The sequence below is a fragment of the Temnothorax americanus genome, unplaced genomic scaffold, assembly GCF_048541705.1.
Source record: "Temnothorax americanus isolate GAGA-0224 unplaced genomic scaffold, ASM4854170v1 Scaffold2, whole genome shotgun sequence".
In the NCBI taxonomy this organism is placed as follows: Eukaryota; Metazoa; Arthropoda; class Insecta; order Hymenoptera; family Formicidae; genus Temnothorax; species Temnothorax americanus.
In genome coordinates this window covers 7855476-7881345 of record NW_027509338.1, presented here as the reverse complement: position 1 = coordinate 7881345, position 25870 = coordinate 7855476, and the positions used below count along the sequence as shown (strand labels likewise).

Here is a 25870-nt window from a genome sequence, read left to right as displayed (position 1 = left end):
CAATAAACGAGGAAAAGATCGCGTGTGAAGAAAATCGCTTGGACGCGTCGATGCGCGATCGTACTTTCTTTTCTTAATCTAATAAATCTTTTCGAAATTAAATCGCGTATTTTTTCAACTAGAAATTAATTCTAGAATTTTTACACATTTTCTATTATTTTTAATTCCATGCAATAAACAGAGAGAGAGATCCACGTTTTGATAAGTTTTAATTCCAAGAAAGGTTTAATTGCACAGTATTTATTTTTCTTCCATATCTGTTAAAAAAACAGCACTATTTTGAGATCCCGCGAGCTCACCACAAACTTTACGACCTGATGGCATTTTGCGATTTATTTAAACGCGGTCGATTTTCGACTCGTTCGGTTCGACGGGTGTCGACAGCGGCAACGGGGCAAAAGCCGCAAGGATTTTATTTGCGCGGCACGGGCAGCAGAAACGTGAAAGGCCACATCTATATACCACGTGCGTCAGGAATGCGGTATGTTTACAAATGCGTATGTAGTACTCGTTCTCGAACGAGGAGTTCATTCACCCGTTCGATGCGAGGACAATCGCGGTATACGTGTATACCGCTCTGACACAATAGCGTTATTACCGCGAATTACAGCTATACGGAAGATTGAGGCTCCCGGGTCACGAGATATACAGTATAATAATGGACGTAATCGCTATACGTTAGACGATACATAAACTTCTCTTGACGCAGACGTTCTCCTTTCTATTATATTTTTATTAATTGTCAACGCGTTATACGCGGTTGCCGTCAATCTTGCACGACAATTTCGCTGTTGTTAAGAAATATCTGTACTCGTTAACAAAAGCGATTATCGACATAATATAAAGTTACCTTGTAATAATCGACTTTTTCGTTTTCACAAGCAAATCGCGATAAATAAACAAAGAGCAAAAAGATTTTCTTCAAAATCTCCACTTAATTAATGTAACGACCGCGCATTGGCGTGTACCAAGTAGCACACGGCGCGGCGCACTCTCCTTTCTCTCCCGCGATTAGCTTCATCGATAACTGCTGCAAACGGTACTTGCCACTTGTTGAGGAGCAGACTGAGCCACTCGGCGGTCTCGTCTTTGTACAGGGCCCGTCTCCTGCGTAACCTGGCCAGCTCGTGCTGCAATTCCGTCTGAAGGAGCCGGGAGTACCTCGCCTTAACGACGGTCGTTGCCAGTGCCAGGATCAGAACCAGCCACGCCAGGGACAGACCCGCCGCTCCTATTATCCAGGTGATCGCGAGTGCCACTCCGAGATACAGCGCGGTGCGGATTGCCTCTGCATCTCTCTGCAAAGGGATATTTCATCCGGTGGGTTTCATGCGCATGCATTTGCATGTATCAAATAAATTCGAGGGCTCCTCGTATCTTACACCCTCGCGTCACGCGTGCGACTCAATCCGGCGGTATATAATCGAGCCGCATAATGCGCTCGGAGTACCGCATTAATATCAATATTAAAAACTGCCAGGTCAATGTAGATTACGTCATCTATCTGTGTTTATAAGGTAATTCGTTCTTGGTAGATTACGTAAGACGGAAACATTTGATTTAAGATTTAATTAGAATGCCACTCTCATTTATTATACCGCCACTAATATCTCGTATTTAATTAACTGAAAAATCTCTACCTAGTTTGAAGTATATTACTCTATATTTTTTAATTATATTAACTCTCTTTTCTTATATATATTTTAATCTAATATTGTCAGGTTTCCTTCTTTTTAAACGATCTTAATCAAATTAATTTTCTTTGTAATTTCATATATATTGTAGAGAATATATTTAAAATTAAAAGACTGACAAAATTATAAAATTTTAAAATATCAGAAGCAAAACGAGAGAAGAATTATATCCTAAAAATAAATATAAATTTGAATAAAATAATCAATCTTTCATCATAATCTTTTTTCGGTATATTTTCAAATATTAACGAAGTTTTTTCCTTCCTTAACTTTTTCAGTTATTTTTACTTTATTGCGATTTTAAAAATACGATTTTCTCACTTCTTATATTTCTCAAAATTTATTGTACGTGAAACTGAATACCAGGCAGATGGTGTGTGCCCGGTGCATTATGCGCAACCTTGCCGTGCCCGACGTAAAGAAGCATAAAGGAATATTAGCGATACAAAACAACCCCGCAATGACAGTCCGCTCGTACGTTCACTCGCAGCGTATCATTAACAGTAATTTACCCCGCGCGAGGGACGGTAAGATCGTACGACCGTACATATCGCAATTTCAGAATATTCTCGGAAAATCTTTTCGTTCCCGGGCCCGCGAAGTGAAAGCGACGTCACGCGACACCAAGTCGTCCAAGAAGTCGTACCTTCGTCTTGATGCTAGGATGTAGGACATGATCCCCATACGTGCTCACACGCGACCTCGCGTGCAACGCCGAAGAAGTCTCTCTGACGTCATCGAAAAACGTCATTAACCCCGTGAGTTAAATAATAAATTATAAGCGCAAGAAAGTTTTACAATCTTATATGGAATTTTATACATATATCTGTCTTCAGATAGAAATAGCAGGAGACGATGCAAGTTGCTGCTGAATATTCAAATTGTTGCGCGAAAAGACGTACCGAATATTAAAAAAAAAGAGATATTTTCGTTAAGAAACTGTTCACTTTAAGCTAGTCTGAAACATAAAATCTTTCGAATATGCTCTAATAATTTTTCGATAGTCCGTTAAGCAATTAAAATGACAGAACTTTTAATTCGTCACGTACAAACTTTGAAGTAAGATTCAAGAGCGCAAGATATTTCTCGGGCAGTTCATTCTGCGTCTGCGAAATAAAGTGCGCGCCGTTCTTAAAATTAAGTAGAGCGATATTAATGCGAGAGAGATGAGGTCTCCACGGTCTCCACGCACCTCCCGTTCTCGTCTCGAGGTCGAAAGGTGCGCGCGTACCTACTCGTTCGCTACGCGCAATCTTGCGCAATAGTAATTCGACCCGTTCCATCAAGAACGTTTCATTAATTGGAAAGTTGTCCAATGGTAAGAGAAGCGTAGTGAAGTCGTAATGTATATGGACGCTGGTCCCCGAACGAGCTTTAATGCTGGAACTTCGCGTTTCGAGAGCTACATTTTCTTTGTTTACAGAGATGGCAGCAAAGCAAACGTTATTTATCGGCGAAATATAGTTCAGTCTTGCGTCATAGCTTGTAGCATTTACGTAGATTTTAATTAAAAAAAATTCCGTGTTATTCTGCGAAAAACAATTCAAAACGCGGCACGTATCGAATTTCTTCGACTATCTTGTCTTTAAAAAATGCGCTTTGTAAGAACTTTTTTCGTGTTAATTAGATTGTAGTGAAATGACTACGATCTGGTGAATCTTTAAATCTGAAAAGAGTTTTTCAAACGACCGGCTTCTTTCGAATACAGCACGTGTGCGAAATTGATCTCGAAGGACTTTGCCTTTTAAGCGGAGTGCTAATTACTCTTGGCAGTGTAGCTAAGACAAGAGTGCGAGACAAAGATCGCTCGAGAAATCCCACGAGTTCCATGCCGGAAAGCATTACTTCAGTGACTTCCCAACGCAGATAATAATTTCAGTTCTGCATTCATAAATTTAGACGTCGAATAATAAGTCAGTACTCGTACACGAGGTGCTTTGACTTTATTTATTTATCCTTTGCCTAATATGGAATCGATTTTTTTTCTGAACTAAAATACCAAAGCGCAAGTAATATCTTCCAAGCTGCAAATTTTATATGCTGCAATATTATTTTTAATATTTTTAGGCTTTATATTTAAATAAATAAAGATCGATCGTTCGCTTAAACAAATTTTGCTCTTTTGGAATTTTATTTCGACACGTACGAGCAAAATTTTTTGAAAGAAACATGAGCTTTCAAGTAAAATGTACTTATTAACAATAATTAGTGGAACAGGACCGATATGATATGCAATCAAATTAGAGAAAAAGCCATTTATGGTCAGAACTGGATCTTGATTGCTCAATAAAAAGTGTTATTAAAAGTTTATGTAAATTAAAACCAATAATCTCGGGTTATATATAACCCTATATAATATCGCACAGTTTTTATTACGTAGCATGCAAAGAATATTTAAACAGTTTCAGACACGGTCTGTAGAAGAAGTTTCTTCTCCTTAAAATTTAATTTGATCGACACGAAATCAACAAGCAATGAAACTACAAAGTTAACAAATTACTGCTAATTTGATAGGTAGAGATACACTTTAAATTACTCTACAATTACAATTTTTACATAAATTTCCCTAATTAATCGTATATTTTACTCATCAAAAATACAAAATAACTTCGTTCATACGTATCGCTTTGGCTAATTCTGTTTGTGAAACCTGTTTTGCTCCATGCTCTGCAATATCATCAATTTCAAATCATTAATTTCCATTAGAGATGCTCCACTAAATTGAAAACCCAAATTAGATAAATCGGTAAATAATTCAAATTTGAATCATAATTGAGATCAAAGCTGAATGCACGTCTTCGTGCTGTTCTAAACGTTCCCACGTAGCCAGTCGAAGCTTAAATAGGTCGACTTCGAGGCTTAAAACCGCAGAGGCGAACGTAAAAAATCGTTGAGTTCGACAACAATAGCCACAACGCGGCCGGCAACGTCACTGAACGTTCAACGATGCGCACGAGGCGTGCATCGCGAACACCCGTCGCCAGATCGTCACGGCTCTTCTCTTCTTCACGGAGCATTGTGCCCAGTCGCTTTTACGGAATTGACGATTCAACTCGCGTGGGCTCCTTTGGAAAAATAACCCCGCCGCGCACACGGGGACACGCGGACACGGAGCATTGAAGCTATACACGTATAATACGTGCTCGCGCTCTCGAGAAGCGTTTCACGCGAGAAATAGGTATTTGAGCTTGTCTCACTACGTACCCGGTGTATACTTCGCACGATTCAATAACACTATTGTAGCTTCGTAGCGCGAGAAGCGCGTGCTCCAGTTTTCATCGACGAGCTTTTCGTCGGATTTCAATATTTCATGATCATCTCTACGCTTTGCATATTCCATATAAAGTGGGTCTATAATTCGATCTTTCAATAATCTTCATCCCAGTATAGCCTAATTAGATCTCCATGGTGTTTCTCTTCGCTAATTAAAAAATTATAACTAGCGTTAACTTTTTAACGAATTGAAGATCAGGAAAATAAATCTTTTTCTCGAGTGCCCCATTTACACGCTAATGAATTGAAATGAACGAGTCCCGACTGAGGTACTTACGACGCACGTACGAGAAGAAGAAGTGTGAAAGTCTATGAAAAAGTGGCCTATTTCCTGATCGGCGTGTAACGACTCGACATATGAGAGTACGGCACACGCGTACTCTCGGTTGTTGCGCTATCAACAATTTATTATTCGACTCGACCGAGCAAAAAGTCGACGATAAACGGCCGTACCTGTGCTTTTTGCGCGACGGCGAGGGCGAATTCTTCGTCGGGCGCGGGATCGTCGGGTGTCATGTTGGTGCCCCCCGCCGCACCGCCGCCGCCGACGTTACTGCAAAGGGGTCTGATCGGACCCCCCGTTGAATACGGCCAACTACCAAAAGGACTCCCGCCTCCGATGGATTCGCGCTTTCCTGAAGAAGAGAATATACATATATGTACATAATGTTGTAAAGATATATGATGTGTAATATCTATTAGGGAGGATTTAAACTCAGTTTAGAGGATGCAGTCGAGATAAAGTGAGAATTAAACGACCGGCGCATTTAGCGTGACATACATGGGGAGAATGCGAATCTTCAATTTCTAGTAATGTTTAAATTTCTACTAATAATTTCTAATTAATGGATTTTGATTATTTAAATGGAAGGATTATTTGAGCACGGATATTCATTATTTGCCAGACTCTTCAAATATAATTTATCTTTTATAAGGAGTTTTAAATATAATTTCAAGTATGAAATTATATTTAAGCAGTCTTTTTAAATTGTGGAGTACAACTTCTCTCTTATTATTATTTAAATTCTCGTGCACAACTAAATATAACTTGGACAATTATTATACGTATAGTATAAATTAAAGAGATAAAATGTTGCGTGAGTGATTACGTAATTATATATCGAATAAGCGTTTTCATAATATATATAATTAATTATTTAGATTAATTATTACAATTATCTAATAATTATAATAATAAATCACGTATTTCTTTTTTAAAACCAATATTAAATCAAATTTTTTTTTAATCTTTGATTGCATTAATATTAACTAAAGCATTAATATTGCCATAAATTTGTTAAACTTTCGATATTATTTATGTGATTTAAAACAAGCTTAGTAAAATTTTCAATTAAAAAGGGAATAATTAGAATCTTACTGCTTTATAAAATTTTTGCTTTTCATATTTTATATAGCAAAGCATAGATTTTTACATTATTTTTTTTTTGTTATGCTTCCTCTTGTTGCCTTTCTTTTAAATCATGTATTGCCTAAGAGTTAATCGAGCTTTATTTGATTCAAGCGAGAAACGCGAGTCTGCAGTCTATAATAAATTTGCAACTCTCTGTATTGCGGTGCATATATCAATCAGCGCGCCGGTAAAAGAGCGAGGACAAGTGTCACGAGTAAGAGTTATTACTGCGGAGGAATGCACTCCGATACACTCGCGTGACATATCCCCGCGGATATCTCCCAGCCATTTGTTAAGCTAACTGTCTCGGTTAATGATCGTTTCTACTTGGCCCTTTGACTCGTGTCTCTATGTTGACTGACTTCATAAGTACACCTTATATTTATGGAACGTTTGATAAAATTATACGAATATATCTTTAAAAACATGCTAGACCGGAAAGTTGCTCAATACTTTGCTCAATTACAAAAACAACGGTGTTCGGGATTCGAGTATAGAGGTCGAGAATAGCTTCGATTGAAAGATCATTAAAATCACTGCGATATCGCGCGAACATCCGCGCTCGCAGGCTCATATTGGCCTGATTCGTTATAAAAAGGAACTTCGATCAGATCTCGCTTAGAAAAAGCGCTCTTGTTGTTTTTTTGCATATTTAAAAACCGATTCTTATCGAAATTCTAATCGATAAAGTTATTTACGCGACATCAAAGTTAGCCAGTCGCGGGGTATTACATAGGTGTAACACACTGATTCCATGGCGAATCAAGCTCGAGGATGAGGGCGATAATTCAGGATGCGACCTTGACATTATGGAGGCGCGCATGTGGGGTGGAATTAGCGTTTGCAACCTTTCACGCGGTCGACGTCGCGTACGGCTGTGCCAAGAGAGTAATTACTTCCGCAGATTGAATTTGGCGAATCACGCTTCGCATTTCGAATGCGGTATTATAGCGTTGCGCTACGTGTTAATCGTTGCGGCGCGTGTCGCGGAAAGAAAGAGCGGCGCGGCGCGGCGCGGCTCCACTACGGTTGACGAATGAAAATCGATAAACTAAACATAAGTCCCGCGCGTCGTGTAAAACTTATATTTAGAAATTGAAGCGCACGTATATATATAGAGAAACTCAAAGTTATGAGTTTTCTTACGCGTTAATCGGTGACCTAACGCATTTCGCATATATTCAGGCCGCGTGACGCCTTCGGGTGTTTCGAAGGCGCGGAAATCAGGTGCCTCGCCAAGGCAACCATGTGGTTTACCGAGATATGGGTCTCTCGACGAAAAGCAATTTCGTTGCTCCCGATGATCGTCGTACCGTGTACAAAACTGGTCACGGAGCATCCCACATCGCGTGAGGAGCCGTGAACGGCTCCGCGCTGACGCTACGCGATAAGGCATTTCCGAGGGTATCGATCAAATAAGTTATTAGATCACACGCGCCCACCCCCCACTTCGCCTTAATGTTCCATCGTTACGTTCTACATAGTTTCGTGTGCGGCGCACGTGAGAAACGCTCCACGATCTCGTACGAAGCGTTTTACTCGCCGTTGACTTGTAGCGCGGACCGACGTCGTCACGTCGCTGACGGAAACTGACCGTAAGTGGCATTTTACCGCTCGATGCTGCGCGATGCGGATCACTTGCGAAAGAGGCATCACGTCGAGAGTTAAGTCGCGGGTCGCGAGAGAATGGAATAACCTGCTGCACCAATTAAAAAAAAAATTCTGATAAATAACCTGTCATATTATACTTCCACATATACGACGCAATATATATTTCATTAATTATAGCGCATCCCGCATGATTCAGAAGTTAATCCCTTCGTGTTTACCAGGAGCGAGGAGTTAACGAAGCGTGTACGGGTGAATTCATGCATGGATCTATATCCTTGCGCGCGCGTTTAGTAAATTACCGATACATTTATCTATCGCTGAGGTAAAATTCGGAGTCGCCGTTCTCCGTGACCTCTTCGAAGGAATCGGAGAACTTCTTGAATTCGGGTGCGACGTCCGTCTCGGTCGCTCGAATCTCGCGGCTCGTCTCTTCACCGCGTGAGAAATCCCGCGTGAAATTTTCGCGCACGTGTTCTCGTCTCCCGGCGCCGGATTGATTAAAGCTAATTAAACGTCACGTGGCATCGGAGCCGGCGCGCTCATCCGCGACGCGACGTACCTTTTTTCAAGGAGGCTCCTCGCTTCGTGTGCCGACCCATGAAGCTGGAAAGTAGCTGCATGTTTTTTTTTCTCTCCGACACACTCTCAACACCTCTTAGACCGGCCTCGGCGACGATCCCGATAAAGGTATCGATCGGGTGCTCGCCGGGTTCCGGAAATGCTCGCCGCTAAACAACCGCGGAGTCTCGCTACTTCGGGGTCTTTCCCGTATCATCGTTCCCGAAACATCGCGGGGCTGCCGCGAATGCTCGCGTTCAACGGCTTTCCCGTTGCACGCCGGTGAGCATCTCGTTCCACCGGTTTGCATACGCGAAAAAGTCAGGCGAGGAAAGTCTTCGCGTTTACGATTAATGAATGGGCATCCTCTTCGAGAGCCTGACTCGAGAGGAAAGATTCGCATATACGCAACGTTTTATATACACTCTGCAAGAAACACGTTTTACGAAAAGTAAAATATATATTTTTCTACACACAAGCTGACTTTTTTTCCTTAATTAAGTAAATTTAATGAAATAAATGAACGTTTTCTCTCTCGTGAAAGTTAAATATTAATAATATTATTAATATTAAATGGCTCAGTGCCTCTTTTTTATTTGTTGAATATTAATTTCCTTCTTTTTTTGAATCAGTTCTCTTGAAAATTTCGAGACATAAATTCACTTCGAGCTGTGCGACGAAAGTCACACGGAATTCGTTCGACTCGAAATCTAAAAGTATTTAACTGTCAAAATGCGTCGGTAGAAAAAAAAATCATTCTCTATTTAAATCGCGTATACACCGGGCTGTGAAACTTCTGAACGGGAATATCGAGCACGCTCGAGCCACGAGGCCCGTTTCATAATTCATCGTCGATTCGTCCGCAAATTAATATCCAACTAATGCCCAACGGAATTACAGTGAAGTCCAAAGCGATATTAGTGTGTCGAGGGCAATAATTACAAATAAATTACTCTCGATACCCGCGTGTGGATGGAATCACGAAATCGATTAAGCGAACGGTGCTCGCTTTGTATTAGAATTTCTGTTAATTTAGCGCTGTAATTAATCACGTTGATACATCGAGTTTCGCGTGGGCACATCCTGCGGAAGCTCGCGGCGATCGTGAGTACTCGGCGCGCGCGGAACCACTGAGGAAACTTCGGTCTTTCCTCCCGGTAAATCGCCGCCGAACCACGTCGGTTTGCCTCTCGAAGGGACTCGCGCCTGCGCCACCCTTCCGACCGCCGCGCCGTCAGGACTGTCAGGAGGCACCCTGAAATCTCGTCCCCGTGCAATTAACTTGACGAACGCCGTTATAGTTGATACGGCGCGCTCCTCGCACGCTCGGTATATAAGAATTTCAATTGCGATTACGCCTATCTCGCATCGATCGCACGAAATATTAGCGTGCTTTAAAACGGAATGCCTTATTACTATATACTGAATAATAAATCGCATAATACATTTACAACTCAATAGTAATTAATTAATAATAAATTAATAGTAATAAATTTATGAATAAATAGTAATAAATTACTATTTATATTCACTAATATCGTTATTCTACATGGTATAAAAACGTTTCAGTTGTAAAGGGTTTAAATATTTCTTCTTATGTCACATTAGGATCATAACAGCAATAATGAAATAGCAACAGTTTCGAAATGGAATGGCATCATAATATTACTCTTGACGTTGTTACCATATCGAATAATAAATCAATAGTATAATAAATTAATAAACGAATGGTAATAAATGAATTATTAATATCGCCATTCCGCATGTGGTATAAGAATGTCTCGATTGCAAAGAGTTCAAATTTGAGATATGTGCCCATTTTCCTACATTGGAATCATAATGACAAATAATAATAAAAATAAAGATTAGCATTGTCCGGAGAAAGAGACGTCTTTCGTGCGGAGTAATAAAGAATTAAGGAAGCAATCGCAGGATCGATTCCATGACCAATCAATACGCTTCTCAATTAATCGAGGAACGATGCAACGCGCGCATATCGCGTCTGGCATTGCAGCATGGTGCATCTCTTACGCGATTAAATAGCGACGGCGAGTAATTTGAGTAATGGACCAACGATTACGGCAGCATTAAGGATCGCGCAGTTAACATCCGCGTACGACCGTTACCGTACCGTTAACTTAACATACAAAATCGCCACTTTGCAGCTGCAAGCGAGCGCGTATTGTGCGTGTCACTCTTAAATCCCGTCGATAAATTCCTCTCGAGGAGGCACGCGCGCGCGGGGAGAAGACGAAGACATGACCGATTGCGTTTACGGATCTCGGATTAGACGTCCCTATAATAAATGATCATCGATCCGGCAATGAGATATTCTTCCCCGAGAGAAACGCGAGGCGGAATGAACCGATTATTTCTAGGATTGCGCGTGAATTATCTTAAATAACGCCTAGGTGAGTAGTTGACGTTTATAATCGGCATTCACTCCGCGAGAATTCTCGGAGAACGAAAGCGCGCGGCCGGCGCGGCGACCGCGCTGGAAAGTGCAGCAGTGACTCGGAATGCAGCCAGCATATCGACCGGGGGGGCCGCGGGGGGCCCGGAATCACGTGCGTGAAAACGCGAGCGCTGCACGGAACCAGCGCGCCGTTCTCCGTGCGTTACGCTCTTCCGTCGCTAAGGAATTACCGTCATGCTGTTAAATCGATCCGACCTGCCGCGCTCGGATGACGATTATTTACGATATACGTCGCACGCGACAATTTTGCCGCACGACTATGCGGCGCGATGCACCGTTGCTTATAACGGCACCGTGAGTGGCCGGCGCGAAATTTCCAATTCCCGCGCGAACGCGCGTTCCTCGCGCGATGCCGATCTCTCAACGATCCGTCGATCGTTTCTCCTTCCGCGAGATACGAAGTACCCTGCAAGGGTACTTGAGAAAAATTCCGTTTAAGAAAATCGACGAGAAGGCAAAGCCCGGTACTCGCGCTTGTATAAGTCGAGGTCTGTCGGGTCCGTTTTTTAAATTTCACAGAAAGGAATGTGCGGGGACCAGGTACGTTCTCTACATTTAAATTGCTTTCTTAATTGCGCGCGCTGTACGGAGTTCGCCGTGTTCCCTTGGCCGGGTTTCTTCGCTTTTACTCGAGCGATGCAAAAGGTAATGGATGTGGAACGGAACGGCAGGCGGTAGCCTCCGCTCGACTCGTCGTCGTTGTCGTCGTTGTCGCCGTCCGCGTCCGTCCCCCGTCATCGTCATCTCGTCTCGCTTCCTTTTCCCTCGAGGTTTATTTGCTCCTCGGGACAACATCTGTCTTATATGCCTCGGCGTTGCACCGCCACGTTACGCTGCTGCAGCCCGTACATAACGCCGCCCGACGCGACGCCGAGTCGGACTTTATGGCGCAAGGTGCAACGCCAGAGACAGAGAGAGAAAGAAAGAGAGAGATAAAGAAAGAGAGAGAGCTTCGAAGAATCATCCGGAGAAAAAGGACTCGGACGGAGGCGATCGGAAAATACCGGGTGTCCGAGGAGGCCGCACGTCTTGCCGTCCGACAATTCAAAAGCATAAAGAGATCTCGGAATTTACGGGAGTCAAAGTAAAATGCCTACGTAGTATATTTGTGTGGTACTCGGATGCGCAGCTCGAAAAATTAGATAACACGTGGGTCTGGCGCGATCCTGGATATACATGTGCACGTATCTATAAGAATGCAAGATTCTCTGATACCACATCCAGTCTCTTAAAGTTGCAAGTGTGCTATTTTAAAAATATTGTGTTATAGTGTCTTTAAATTCTGTCTATTTTATTAAATCTTCACAGAAAACGAAATATGAAAAACTAATCACTAATGTATTGATCTAAGAATAGCGTCGTTGATTTTGAAAACGTATGAATACTCTAATAGAAGAATTATTTAAGATGTTTCAAATCTTAAAATTTAAGGTCCTGGGAACTTACATATAAAAGCTTGTCAAATATAAAAATCTACAAACGCCAGGACTGGAGAACGACGAAGAATACGTGATGTAGGTACCGGTAATCAAAACGACATCTTCTTCGCGGTATTCTAACGTTCTTTACGACGAGAAACGTATGAGGTAATAGACGAGGGAGACCTCGTAGAAAAAGAAGGCGTCGTAATTAATTCTCGATCTTTTAATGGCTCCCTCCCCGTAATTATCGCGTACAGGCAATTCCTAAATCAACTCCCTGCGGACAGCTAAGATCCGTCGGGAGGCAGTACATTCTGGAGGTTTAGAAAAGCCGCCGGGAACCTGTTCTCGTTTTGCCGAAAAAAAGCGGAGACGGCTCCGACTGTTTCCCGCCACGCTTTACGTATTTACATATTTACATAGACGTACACGTCTGGTCCCCCCGTGCGCAGTATTCTCGTACCGCGCCCGAAGCGGAACTGTCTGGCACCGAAAATATGCCCGCGCGATGCACGCGTGGCTTTCGTAATTATTACCGCTTCTCGAGCATGGACATTTATGTATATAGGGAAAACTAAAAGAATCTTCAATAACGGGAACATTTGTACCAATTAAATTCTATCTAATTGTGCGGATACGGGTAATACTCCACATTACCGTTAAGTTGTTATACGCGTATTTACTCCATAGAAAGTAAAAATGTGAAGTTATTTTCACGTTCCCACGGAATCCGACAAAAAGATAAATGTCACAAGATCGAATTTCCAAGTGATCACGTAATGGAGATTTCCGGCGCGTTTGAGAATTATCGGCTCATCGGAGCCTAATTGGAGCCGTCGGTTGGGGAATTATCGGCTCGTCTCTCTTGGCCCCGGAGGGTCAACGCACTCCATATATTCGCGTTGTCTTAAAAATCTCCATTACGCGAGGGAGTTCAAGATCAATATTAAACAGATGCGAAGAAGTATCAGAGCGAGAAGCGAAGCGCGATTCACGGCGGCGTGACGCTGCGACCGCGACCTGTTGAAGAAAGGAAGAAGATATCGCGAGGAAGACGGTGCCTGATCCTTTCCATCTTGTTACGACGAAGTGGCTCGACGTCGTGACGGTCCAAAAAATCGAGAACGGAGTAACAATCGACGGAAATTAGCATCTTCTCCGTGTATCCGAGTGCTGTTACTCGAATAACGATAAGCTCTAAGATAATTAGTCAAACCTAAATGCTTTAGCATATGCTAATGTAGGTGGTGTATCTTAGATTGCAATTCCGAATCTCTTTATAGAGAACATTATAATATTTAAATACAAATTATATATATATATATATATATATATATATAGTAAACCGTCTGATGTTTCACGTGATTGCTAAGTGTCGGTGAGTGTTCTCAGTTGGCATCTTTCTTTCTAACTTTGAAAAGTTATACGGCAATTGTATCTAACTATAGCACTGGCGTACATTCAAAGGAACACTGCTTTAACTAGCGAATGATAATGTGTAGTTCTTTCCTGAAAACGTTCTTTTCTTAGTTCCGTTTTATTCGTAGATGTGTTTATTATGTAATACGTAAGTGTGAAGTTTCACGTCTCCAAAATGTGCCAAGTAGACCTCTCATTTCATCCTTCGCCACATTTTTTGTTCTATTAACTTATCAATTATTTATTTCAATTGTTATTTATCTCTATCGTTCAATCATAATTATTCCTCGATTATTTTTCGAATTAATCAGACTTTGTTTTCAATTTTATACGACCGATTGGAAATCAGTTTTTAAAACATTTTGCATAAACGTACGAACATTGCATCAATCCAATGCATGCGTATAATATAAAGAATTGTGAAATTACGCAAAGACCTGTCGTTTTGTGGGACAAACGAGTCTTTGAGAACCATGCATCTTGGGTCCAGCGAACCCCAAGATATATAGCAGGCACATTCAACCGAACCGAGCAAACAAGGTTCCACCGTGACGGAAGGGTTCGCCGCTCGGCGCGATAATCCCTCCGCAGTCGCGTCACGACGAAGAAACGGAACGGAAGCGGGTTCTCTCGGGACTCTCCCGCACCGGGGTACGTGATCCCTCGCATACCTGGTCGCAGTGGCGTCGCTTCGCGGCGGCGGTGCTACTCCCGGGGTCGCGTCGCGCATTATCCGGGTCGTCTGCCGCCGCCGGCGGGCACCGCACTCTTCTCGCTCTCGTGGAGGGCACGCGACGCCCCGCAGTGGCTTCGCCGCTACGCGCACGAGAATGGCGATTGAGAGAGAGAAACGACGTTTCCCTGGAGACGGTGACGGCCGTCCACGGCCGCGAGCGCGGCAACACTGACCTGCCACCACCGCGAGAGAGAGGAGAGAGGACCGCGACCGGATAACAGAACCTCTCTCCTCCGGGTACCTCCGGCTGTGTCGGTTCCCTACTCTCCGCTCGCGCTTCTCTTCCTCTTCGCCGTTTTTCACCTTTCTCTCTCTCTCTCTCCCTCCCTCCTTTCTCTCCTCCCTCGTTCCTCCGGGCGTCTTTCGGGGAGTAAGAACGACGAGGAGCGAATCCCTCCTCGTCGGCTCTCGTGTCCCAGAAGAGACTTTGTGAAGTCTCGGAAGAGAAATGCAGAGGTCGAGAAAAAGGAACATGTATCTTTTATTTTTAGGAGGTCTCGCGTTCTCCACGAACGGGAAGAAACACTCGTCAACTTCAACCTCCAATTAATAATGGATTCCCGAGTTTCCTTACTTTCAATCCCCGCGAGGAAAACCGAGAGAGAGAGAGAGAGAGAGACGGACTTTCTCGTCTCGCATACTCGCAGGAACACAGTAAAAAATTTTGTGTACCAAATGTCAATGAAAGTCCACTCTAAATTTTGTGTTAAAATAACTCATTTATCGTGTTACTTGCTAACATTTAGAAATGTTATTATACATTGCAAGAAATGTCGATATAACATTTCTAAATGTCAACAAGTAACACGATAAATGAGTTATTTTAACACAAAATTTAGAGTGGACTGTCATTGACATTAAATTTTTTACTGTGAAGGCCGGAAATCTGGAAGTGGATTAGAAAGAGAAGCGATCTCTTGGCGATTTCGCTGGGGAAGACGTGACATCGACAGAAAGAGGGCACCTCTCTCTCTCTCTCTCTCTCTCTCTCTCTCTCTTTCTTGCGCTTAATCTACCGCTCTTGCTCTTTGAATTTCTTTCCTTTTTTTTTTCATTTGTGAAGAGAAGCGGAAAGTAGACCCCGGAGGAAAGGAGAAATTGAGTAGCATCGACAGAAGGAGGACACGATTCTTTTTGCTTTTAATCGTAGCATTTAAGTTTCTTCCTCACTTTGAGCCCATAAAGAGTATCAGAAGAGAAGGTTCTCTTCGGGACGCGTCTTACGGAAATACGGGGGCACCGACAGAAAGAGGGCACGTTCCTTCTTACTTTTAATTGTACTCTCCGAGTTTCTTCTTCATTTTTTGAGCCCATAAACAGAAGTCGAAGAGAGAAACTTCTTCAGGTCGAGACCGCCAATTTAGGGAAAGACGAAGCGTCGAAAGATCGCACGCTTTATCTTACGAATAATCAAGCTCTTTGAGGTTTCTCTTTATTTCGGATTTCCTTATTGGATAGAATCGAAAGAGAAGGAAGAAGTATCGATGGAAAGAGGCTTCTCTTTTTCCCTGCGATTAATTCTCCTCTTTATCTTAAGAAAACTAATAATTCCCATGTTTTTGAAATTGCAAAGATTATTTATATTGATCTTTCAACTCATTTCTAATGTACCGTTTTTAAGGCCGTGTTGACGGAAATGTGCTCGACGTAATGAAGGAACGTAAGCGACTAGAAAACAGATGACCGATGAGGAAGTGTCCGACGAGACACCTCGCTCCGTTGCCGGTGAAGCCTGAGAAGAGAGCAATGCCTGCGTGCGGATCATTGACTCCTGATAAAGCCCCTTTTCTGCCTTTTCCGCAATGACGTGCTACGATACACACACGCACGCACGCACGCGCGCGCGCGCGCGCGCGCGCACACGCGCGCACACACACACACACACACACACACACACACACACAAGCGCATACAAGAACGGATCTTTATGGAAGCTGATGAGTCTTACAATTAGCTTCAGCTTCGGCTCAGCTTCGGATCAATTAACTCGAGAATTAACTTAACTTAACTCTTTAGGTACTATTATGCTACTGTAATAAACAAGAACTTTTCACTCTAATGATTTTGATAAAATAATCATATAAATTGTTCCGAAGAGAAAAAAATAATTTTGTTTGTTATGATTTAAATTTTAAGAAGACTAGATGAGTTAATGAGTTCAGTTCTGTGGCTAGCCCTGCTAGCCGTCGACTTAAAAAACATATAATTAAAACTATATATAGTTTCAGAATATAAATTTTTGATAGTCTACAATGTCGTTCAGAAATTTTCTTTATTCGTCTAAAATTAAATCGTATTATCCCAAAGCATGCAAATACAGGTTTGTAATAACATGTTTGCGACAGGATATTCCTCATGAATTCTACGCCGAGCAATTCACGTAATTGCGGGCTTGAATTCATTAAAATCAAAAGCGTAAACTCGCGCGATAGTCAAAAGCGATAGCACAAATGTGCTCCACGTGCGCCGGTCGTTTTCACGTTGCCGGCGTTGTATATCTTGTCTAGTATATACCGACGATAGTAGATCACCGCGAATATCTGCTAGAAACATCATGCAATACTCACGCTGTATCGTGCCCCGCACGTGCGTGCGTCGTTACAAGATTCGGCCGGGGGGGGTGTTTTCACGCGATTACTTCGCGCGTTAGTGTACACGCGTGCGGCCGGATCGGATCGATCAATAAAGCTGCGGAGTTCTAACGTTTCGAAAGCGGAGTGAAGCGTGTGTTATGGGCGCCATGTAAATGCCGGGCCCCCACGTTCGTGCATATTTCAATGTACACCGCGTATTTATTGCGCAACGGAAATAGTAACCGGTAGAATCCCATACGGCGAGTACCGCTTGTAATTTATATGGAAATACTACTTCTCTCGCAAATGCATTTTTACTAAGCCGACAGATAACGCGCGCTTTCCGCCCGCGGAAAATATGGTAACGCACGTTAAACGAGCGCGAGGTCCCTGCCACACAGTTTCCACTTTATATTTATAATATATATAGAGCACACACTGCTTTAAATATCAATTATTCCACAGAATTGCTCTGCTCGATAAAGCGCACTTTCCAATCGCGACGTTTGCATCACAGATCGTTATAAACATCCTGCCGTATCAATTTTTCGCCCACTATATCTCTCTTGGTTCGTCTGACGTTTGACCTATTTATTTTTTACCACATTTCTATTTTTATAGCCCCGAGAACAATTTTTAGTCTCGTTGAAGCGCTCGCGGATAATATCCAGCGTCCCGAGAATGGAGCCGCGCGACGTCGAACAACGTCAGATTATTGACAAGCATCCTCTCTCTCTCTCTCTCTCTTTCTCTGAGAGATTCAGCATCCTCTCGTTTTTTTTTCTCCGGATCGTACAACTGTGGATTCGATTTTCTCACTTCACGTAATTTCACATGTTTCGCGCAACGTATCGTCCGCTCGCTTCAATCTTTCGCACCGAGGAAGATCTACGCGTGGTCGCATCTTCGCGTAAATTTCCTCTCCTCGACTGTTCGCAGCTCAGGTCAGAGGGATTATTTAGAGCTCTCTCGATCGAGTTTGATTCTTACCTGGTGCGTGATATATCGGTGGAGGGGGGGGCGGCTCACATCGCGTTCCCGCGTAACGGCTGGAAGTGTCAACCCTTTAGCGTCGGTGACGCCGCTTTATCGTAGCGGTTTTCTTCTGGTACTTGTGCGGGACATATAGCGCGCTACCGTGCCCCAGGAACAACGCATTGTTACGTCCGCGTCAGCTGCTGCTCCGCTCCGCTCCACTCCGTGCCGGCACGGCACACCGGGGGAGCGAGAGGGACGCGAAGCCGGCTCTAGCGCGTGGAGAAGGGTACGAGGCAAACGACGGACGCGCGCGCGCGGGGGCAACCGTCCCGGCGAGCGGGACAAAGCCAAGGGAAAACGCGTGTGGAGAGAGAAAGAATAGGGAGGGGTCGGTTGATGACGCATGTATACGAAGCTGGACCTTATCTCGTGCCCAATTAGCTTATTTCGAGTAACGTGTGAAATAACTGACCGTTGGAATGTAAATATTGTTTATCTCTCGCGTTGCAACGAGAAAAAAATTAACAAGAGAAAGGAAGAGTGTATACGAAAAAAAAACAGAACGGAAAAAGAGAAAGGAATTTGTAAAGGAACTAAATTTTTTCAAAAATTAAACCGCTTTCTTTTTAAATCACGAGTAAAATAATTTGTGCGTTTATATAAACACGTACACGCGATATATATAATTGATTTTTACTGTATGTAAATGAGAAAATATATATAGAAAAAATGGGAAAGATAAAAAATGAATGAGAATAGATTAATGAGGATATCTTCTTTTGCTGAATATTTTTAAAATGGAAGCGGAGAGAAAGGCTGTAATGAAACGAAAAGGAAGAAGATGAGAGACAGAAAAGAAACGAAGGGAAAGTCAAATGAAAATCGTGTTAATAGGCGCCATCTCGTCCCCCGATGGACTCTTAAACAGGTCTACTGAAAGGTAATCGAATGACAAGCGTCGTTCCGCCCAGAACGTTCATGGGTAGAAAGTAAGGGTTTTACGCACACGAGTTTAGATGTCTTCTCAAGATTTCTGTGCGCTCGTTTTAACGTCTCGCGGGCGCTTGCTTGTATACCGGCCGCTTAATTACACAGCTCAAATTGCGCGATACACAAGTATGCAAACGACGCGGCAGTTATAGCGCGATGTCACGCTGTACATTATGCGGAGCGGTATATTATGCAGAATGTCCTATATACTTCTAGCGGGGATTAACCGGCTAATGATAGAATCTTCTATAAATTTGGAGAAAGAAAGAGAGGGCGCGATCTCAATTCATCTCAACGAGAACATATCTGTTAGAGGGAGAGAGTATATCTATTCTTTACTCTGTAGAAAATTACTGCTACTGCATTTATTAGCGAGGATGTATCTATTCATTGTCGAAAAGATTTCTTAGCGAAAGTCAACAAAGAATATCTATTCTTCGTTGAAATTTTTAATCTCTTCGACGTGTGAGATGTATTTGCGATTGTTCCAAACGGAAAATAAAATTCACGTGAAAATAAATAAGAAGTTGGATTTTGTTGTTAATTTGTATTTTTGAAGCTTCAACTTTGTGCGCGATTCAGTATAAATACAAAATTGTTTTAACGTCACAATACATTAAGGAAATAAAATCTCTCTTCGTTTTATCTGATCAATCTGTTATCGAAGAAAATACGGTAAAAATGGAATATATCCTGTAGCAACAACTTTTTGTTACGTTATTATACAAACTTTTTGTACGTTATTATAATAGGAAATAGAAACGACCTGCTGACAACGTTGAGTTTCGTGCAAATCGTCTGAGAAAATACATATAATGTAGCTTGAATAAGAAGTGTTTAATTTTAGAAAGCACTCTTATTCGAGCGTTATCTCTGTTTCTTTTTCTTAATCAATAAACGAAACGATAATATTATCAAAATTAGTCATCGATGAAATTATCGAGTACGACTGGAGGTCGCTTATTATGTATCTTGAAAAACGAGGTAAAAATTACAAAAATGAACAGATTTACTATATGTCAGTAAATAAAATCATATGTATAGATACTCCAATGAAGACGTTGAAACTCAAAACCTGAAATAGATCAAACTATTTATCTTTAGAGTCCTGCTCATAATGCAAATAAAAAAGAAATCAATAACAAAGTTCTAGTTTTTAAAATTGAAATATTTGATGATTTTCTTTTTCTTATTCTTCTAATTACATTCTATTTTCAAGAGTTTAGACCTTGTTGGTTCGAAACTCGATCTTATGAGGTTCTAGGAATTCTTGGAATAGCGATTCTTGGAATTCTTTGAATTTTCAGATAATACCATCTCTTCGCTTATTATATGCTCCTCTTAACTTTATTAATTTCCGCAAATTTAGATCGTTTATATTGAAATCTTAAACTTAAAACTTTTAGAAGCATATAGAATTCTTAATTGGAACTTTCTTTAGTTTACATAGGAATAAGTGTGAAAGGACATACTTATTTACAAATGTTTTGCATCATTAATCATAATAATATAGAAAAAAAGTTCATCAAACAATAAACAATTAATAATTTTATCCGTGTTAACAAAATATAAGTATTAACTTAATAAGGGGTAAAGTAAAATAAGTTAATTAAATTAATCGGAATCGAAATCACCCTAAAAACGGCCATCGTAGTTTATTAATTGCTGTTTATTGCAAAAAGCTTGTTGCCTTTTGGCAGACTTTTATAAATTGTCTCTCAAGCGGTAGGTAAAATAGATGATGCATAAATTATTATACAAAGGTAAGTTAATATAATTGATGCCGATTGCAATATTACCAATAGTAGCTTGATTATCGACAGACTTTGTTGCCTAGTTGTTTGCCGTTGCAACGAAAAGAGGACCTCTTCATCTGCGGACGGCAGCATCGATCCATTTGTTTACCGAGGTCGTCTGCTAGCCCGACGTTCCCTGACGTTTTTCCGCGAACGTTTGCGAATTATGCTGTGAGAAACGCCCCGCGTTTATGTGACTGCTGCGGGTGAAAACGGATCCGCGATGCCGGGGACCGAAGTTAGTATCATTCTTTACAATAAATCTATCCTGTCAGGTAGAGAAATAAATTTGACGTTTTATGACGTTCTCTAACGTCAAGCGCGACAGTAATCGGGACAAGACTTCTGCGACTCATCTAACATCTTATTTTTTATTGATTGAATTCAACATGTGTTATATATATAATAACATTAATAATTTATTGGATATATCAGTAGCTGATAATGGTACAGCAATATTTGATCTAAATCCACATTATACAATCTAATTCTTCTGTTATTTCTCTTTTTGGATTTTACTTTTGGATTTACCGCAATAAATGTAATTATCTCATCAGAAATCACGCATCTTTAGAATGAAGTAACATTTAAGTAACACATGACATTATTTACATATCCAGGACAGCACGACGGAGCTGGGAGAGATAGAAAATGTCAGGGTGGTGGTGCGAGTTCGGCCGTTGAGCAGCAAGGAGTTTGACACCCACTGCAAGAACATAATAGAGGTTGACGCTCTGAACGCCGAGATCACCGTAGAGAATACGAATGCGGCTCACGGAGAGCCACCGAAGGTATTTTCCTTCGACGCGGTATTCGACACGGACTCGACCCAGGTGGACATCTACAACGAGACCGCCAGGCCTATCGTGGACAAGGTTCTGCAGGGCTACAATGGGACGATCTTCGCGTACGGCCAGACCGGCACCGGAAAAACTTACACCATGTCCGGCGCCAAAACCTCCCCGCAAGCCAGAGGAATCATTCCAAATACGTTTGCTCACATCTTCGGTCACATAGCCAAAGCTGACGAGAATCAGAAGTAAGGCAACGTATACGCGCCTGGAAACGAAATATGAAAAGGAGTCTTTCACTGCTTTACGAAATAATATCATTTTTACGATTCTGCAAAACAGAAATACCTTGAGACAGCTTGTATCCATTGAACTGAGCACAGTTAAAATACTTTTCTGAGCAGATTGTATTTATTTAAGGTATTAATATAATGATGATTGTTGTTAATAGATTCCTCGTGCGTGCAACATACCTAGAGATCTATAATGAGGAGGTACGAGATCTGCTCGGTAAGGATCAGAATACTCGATTGGAGGTGAAGGAAAGGCCGGACATCGGAGTGTTTGTGAAAGATCTGAGCGGGTACGTGGTGAACAATGCCGACGATTTGGATCGTATTATGTCTCTCGGCAATAAAAATCGTGAGTAACGACGATAGATAACAAATTGATGATGCGTGTAAGTAAAGTAGCTAAAAATAATCCTGGACTCGTGCAGGTGTTGTCGGGGCTACTGCCATGAATGTGTCCAGCTCCCGGTCCCACGCGATATTTACAATTACGGTCGAATCTAGTCAGATCGGTGAAGATGGGGAGCAGCATGTGAAAATGGGGAAGCTCCATTTGGTGGATTTAGCCGTACGTGTGTTACTTATATGACATAAAATATGATTTCTCAAATACAAACTTTTTTTCTCTGCTAATTTCATTTATCTCGACTTTTAGGGATCAGAAAGACAAAGCAAGACAAAGGCGACGGGTCAGCGGCTTCGCGAAGCCACTAAGATTAACTTGTCACTGTCCACATTGGGAAACGTAATATCCGCGCTGGTTGACGGACAAAGCTCTCACGTGCCTTACAGAAATTCCAAACTGACTAGATTGCTTCAGGACTCGTTGGGTGGCAATTCGAAAACGTTGATGGTAAGTGATACGGTAAACATTTCATTACTTTAATTGTTCTAAGTAATTACGATTATATTACTAGGTTTATAAGTAATAAAATTAGCAATTGTTTTTAGATAGAATTTATTTACTTCAGATTTACAATAGCAATTGTTTTTATGTTCACAAGCAATTATAACGAATATTTAATATCACTAATATCGCTGTTGCAGTGTGCAAACATTAGCCCAGCAGATATAAACTACGACGAGACTATAAGTACTTTACGTTACGCGAATCGCGCGAAAAATATCAAGAATCACGCGAGGATCAACGAGGATCCGAAGGATGCTTTGCTTCGTCAGTTCCAAGTTGAGATCGAACAGTTGCGCAAACAGTTGGAGGAGAATGGTGCGGAGCTCTCAGAATCGGAAGATGAATCGGAGGATTCGGACGAATCAAGAGAAACGAAACGAGATAAAAAAGCTCGACGTAGAAGGAGTCAAATAATGTCGGTGGAAGAATTGGAGAACAGAGACACTGACTCAACAGAGAAGGTCGACAAGGCTGAGAGGGACGATAAGAGTCCAGTGGATAAAGACGTCATCGAACTGAAGAAGACCCAGTAAGTTTTTGTCAAAGTATAAAATGAACTAAATAAGATAATTAAATTTGTAATATAAAATGAATAAGTATAGTAAGTGATTTAAGTACCAACACTTTTATTAAAATCAAGTGCCTTAATTCCAGGACCGAGAAGGAAGCACTGCGAGAAAAGATGCAGAATTTACAGAATAAAATATTAGTGGGCGGCGAAAATCTGTTAGAGAAGGCGGAGGCTCAGGAACAATTATTAGCTGCCACAGCAGTCGAACTCGAGCAGCGGAAGAGCCGAGAGGAACAATTAAAGAGGGCCATTAAGGCGAAAGAAGCAGAACGCATTGACATTGAAGAGAAGTATTCATCTCTGCAGGAGGAAGCGGCTGGGAAAACGAAAAAATTAGCGCGCGTGTACACGATGTTGATGTCCGTCAAGGCGGAGCTGTCCGATCTGCAACAGGAACACCAAAGAGAGATGGAGGGACTTCTGGAAGGTGTACGGGGAATCGGCAGAGAGCTGCAGCTGCAGAATCTCATTGTGAACCATTATATTCCCGTTCAGTACCAAGTATGTGGAAATATTTTTGCGCAAATTTTTTTTAATAATATTAACAAAAATGAGATAAAAGCTTAAAATTGAAGTTTGCAAACGGGTCAAAACGATGTGTGACAACTAAGGAGTCTGAAAAGCACTGGTCAAAGTTAATCATTTTTCGAATATATAAAATATATTATTTAAATACATCTCTGTGTTATTTTACAGACGATGATCAAGAGATATGTTCACTGGAATGAGGATATAGGCGAATGGCAGCTAAAGTGCGTGGCATATACAGGGAATAATATGCGCAAAGCACAGACCGCATTGCCGATAGGGAATAATAAAGACGTAAGATTATCACCTATCATTTTGTCTTATTAATCCCAGAAAGGAGAGAACGAGCTTTTTTTGGTATCGTCCGAAACTGGTCGTCTCTCTTTTACGACCGAAATTTCAGTCATTAGACCGAATATATATATTAATACATAACAACATATAAAAATTTCTCTCTGCAGACAATGCCGCCAGACATGTCAAACATATATCTCTCTTACAACATCGGGACAGACAATACGTTTGTGCAACCGAAGAAAGTGCGAAGCCGTTCTGGCGTTCCCAGACCAACTACCGCACATCGACGTACACCGCACTAAACCCGAAGATCTTCGGTCGTTGAATCGCAGAGGTTTATCTTTTCTTACATTTTTGTAGATCCATTTTTTCGGAGACACACGCATCCACGTTTGCGTGAGCAAACGTACAGTATATTTACTATGTACTCATATCGGTGTGATTAGATAATACACCCGTTTTTCAATATCTCGTATTACTTTTATGATCTCGAGATCTTTTTTTATACATATATGTAACATGTGAGAAAGATGCCTAACAATATCGTGAAGAATACTGTTGAGAATATAATTTAATGCTGATTATAGACAGTAGATGAATCCGAAACTACTTAAACGCATTCTTTTCGAAGTCACTTTGGAGCACGCCATAAAAAGTATTTTATCAAAAAATATTAATTTTTTTTTATTTATAACATAACGTAGTAAGACTATTCCAACACATTTACAAATACTATGTTAAGATATTAGAAATACATTTTCGTGTTAACAATATGCGAGAGAGATTACTCTGGTAACATAGAAAAATAATGAGTCCATTAGAAAAATGAAAAACAATGCTGTACCTGTGAAACGAGAAAGATTTGAGAACTCCAGAAAATCGATGTACCTATATAAAAAAATCATGATATCATATTTACATGATATTTGTAGATTCGATTTAAGATCCGACGTTCTTTTAAGATAAATTTATTCTACATTTAGAAATTCGTATATCTTTGGTAGCTTTATTCGCTTATACTTACTCTCTACATGATTTCTTCGGACAAACTTGGCATAAGAAATTACATAAAGCGATAAAAAGATAAACTAGGAGTTATACAGCGCATATATTTATAATTAATGTCGAGTATATGTCGAATAATCACGATAGCGTTACGAATTTTTATTTGATAAAATAGCCATTTTTATGTGCTACAGTGATATTAGATTTGTGACAAAAGATTTTAGACAACGCAAACGTCTGAAAGATATTGTGAAAATGTCCGAAAAGATCGAATGTTCTTCAAATACGTTTTAGACTTTCGCGTTGTCTGAAAACGTTTTATACTCTCTCGTAGATCTTTTAGAATGCCCGATGAAGATATGTGTATTTATTATTTACTGTGATACCGAAATGCTTTCGCGTATATTTTAGGTTGAGTTTTTACCAACGATTTGTTTAGCGTTATAAGCTGATTCACGGCAGCGTTGAATATTTATTGTTGTCGCGGCGTACGTGTTTTGTTTTTGTATTTTTAATTTGAAAAATAAAGAGGATGAATCTAA

General features: G+C 41.2%; 2 protein-coding genes across 14 annotated transcripts in view; one reads left to right on the top strand and one right to left on the bottom strand.

Moving 5' to 3' along the window:
• LOC143896819 (uncharacterized) overlaps positions 1-19234 on the bottom strand; it is a 26689-nt gene extending 7455 nt beyond the window's left edge. For 2 of the 13 annotated variants that reach the window (XM_077404883.1, XM_077404885.1), the window contains exons 1-3: positions 7636-7926; positions 5421-5602; positions 1048-1298 (exon numbers count right to left, since the gene is read on the bottom strand). In XM_077404883.1, the coding sequence (XP_077261009.1) occupies positions 1048-1298; positions 5421-5602; positions 7636-7774 (572 nt within the window). In that variant the 5' untranslated portion in view covers positions 7775-7926. Of the gene's footprint in view, positions 1-1047; positions 1299-5420; positions 5603-7524; positions 7930-8548; positions 8974-9328; positions 9693-14534; positions 14760-17166; positions 18081-18162 lie in introns of those variants that run through there. The other 11 variants (XM_077404886.1, XM_077404888.1, XM_077404889.1 and 8 more) reach the window with 11 other exon arrangements.
• Positions 1181-25870, top strand: Klp64d (kinesin-like protein 64D). The gene is made up of 10 exons (XM_077404897.1): positions 1181-1320; positions 20978-21174; positions 21557-21975; positions 22179-22369; positions 22446-22585; positions 22673-22870; positions 23065-23456; positions 23582-23999; positions 24195-24320; positions 24488-25870. Exons 2-10 carry the CDS (start codon positions 21160-21162, stop codon positions 24623-24625), a joined length of 2037 nt encoding a protein of 678 aa, XP_077261023.1. The 5' UTR covers positions 1181-1320; positions 20978-21159; the 3' UTR covers positions 24626-25870.

Excerpts from the sequence above, each read along its gene's own strand:
- Klp64d (XM_077404897.1), top strand. Across the intron at positions 22,586-22,672 it reads TCCATTTGGTGGATTTAGCC|GGATCAGAAAGACAAAGCAA; the intron begins GTACGTGTGTTA and ends CTCGACTTTTAG. Across the intron at positions 23,457-23,581 it reads ATCGAACTGAAGAAGACCCA|GACCGAGAAGGAAGCACTGC; the intron begins GTAAGTTTTTGT and ends CCTTAATTCCAG.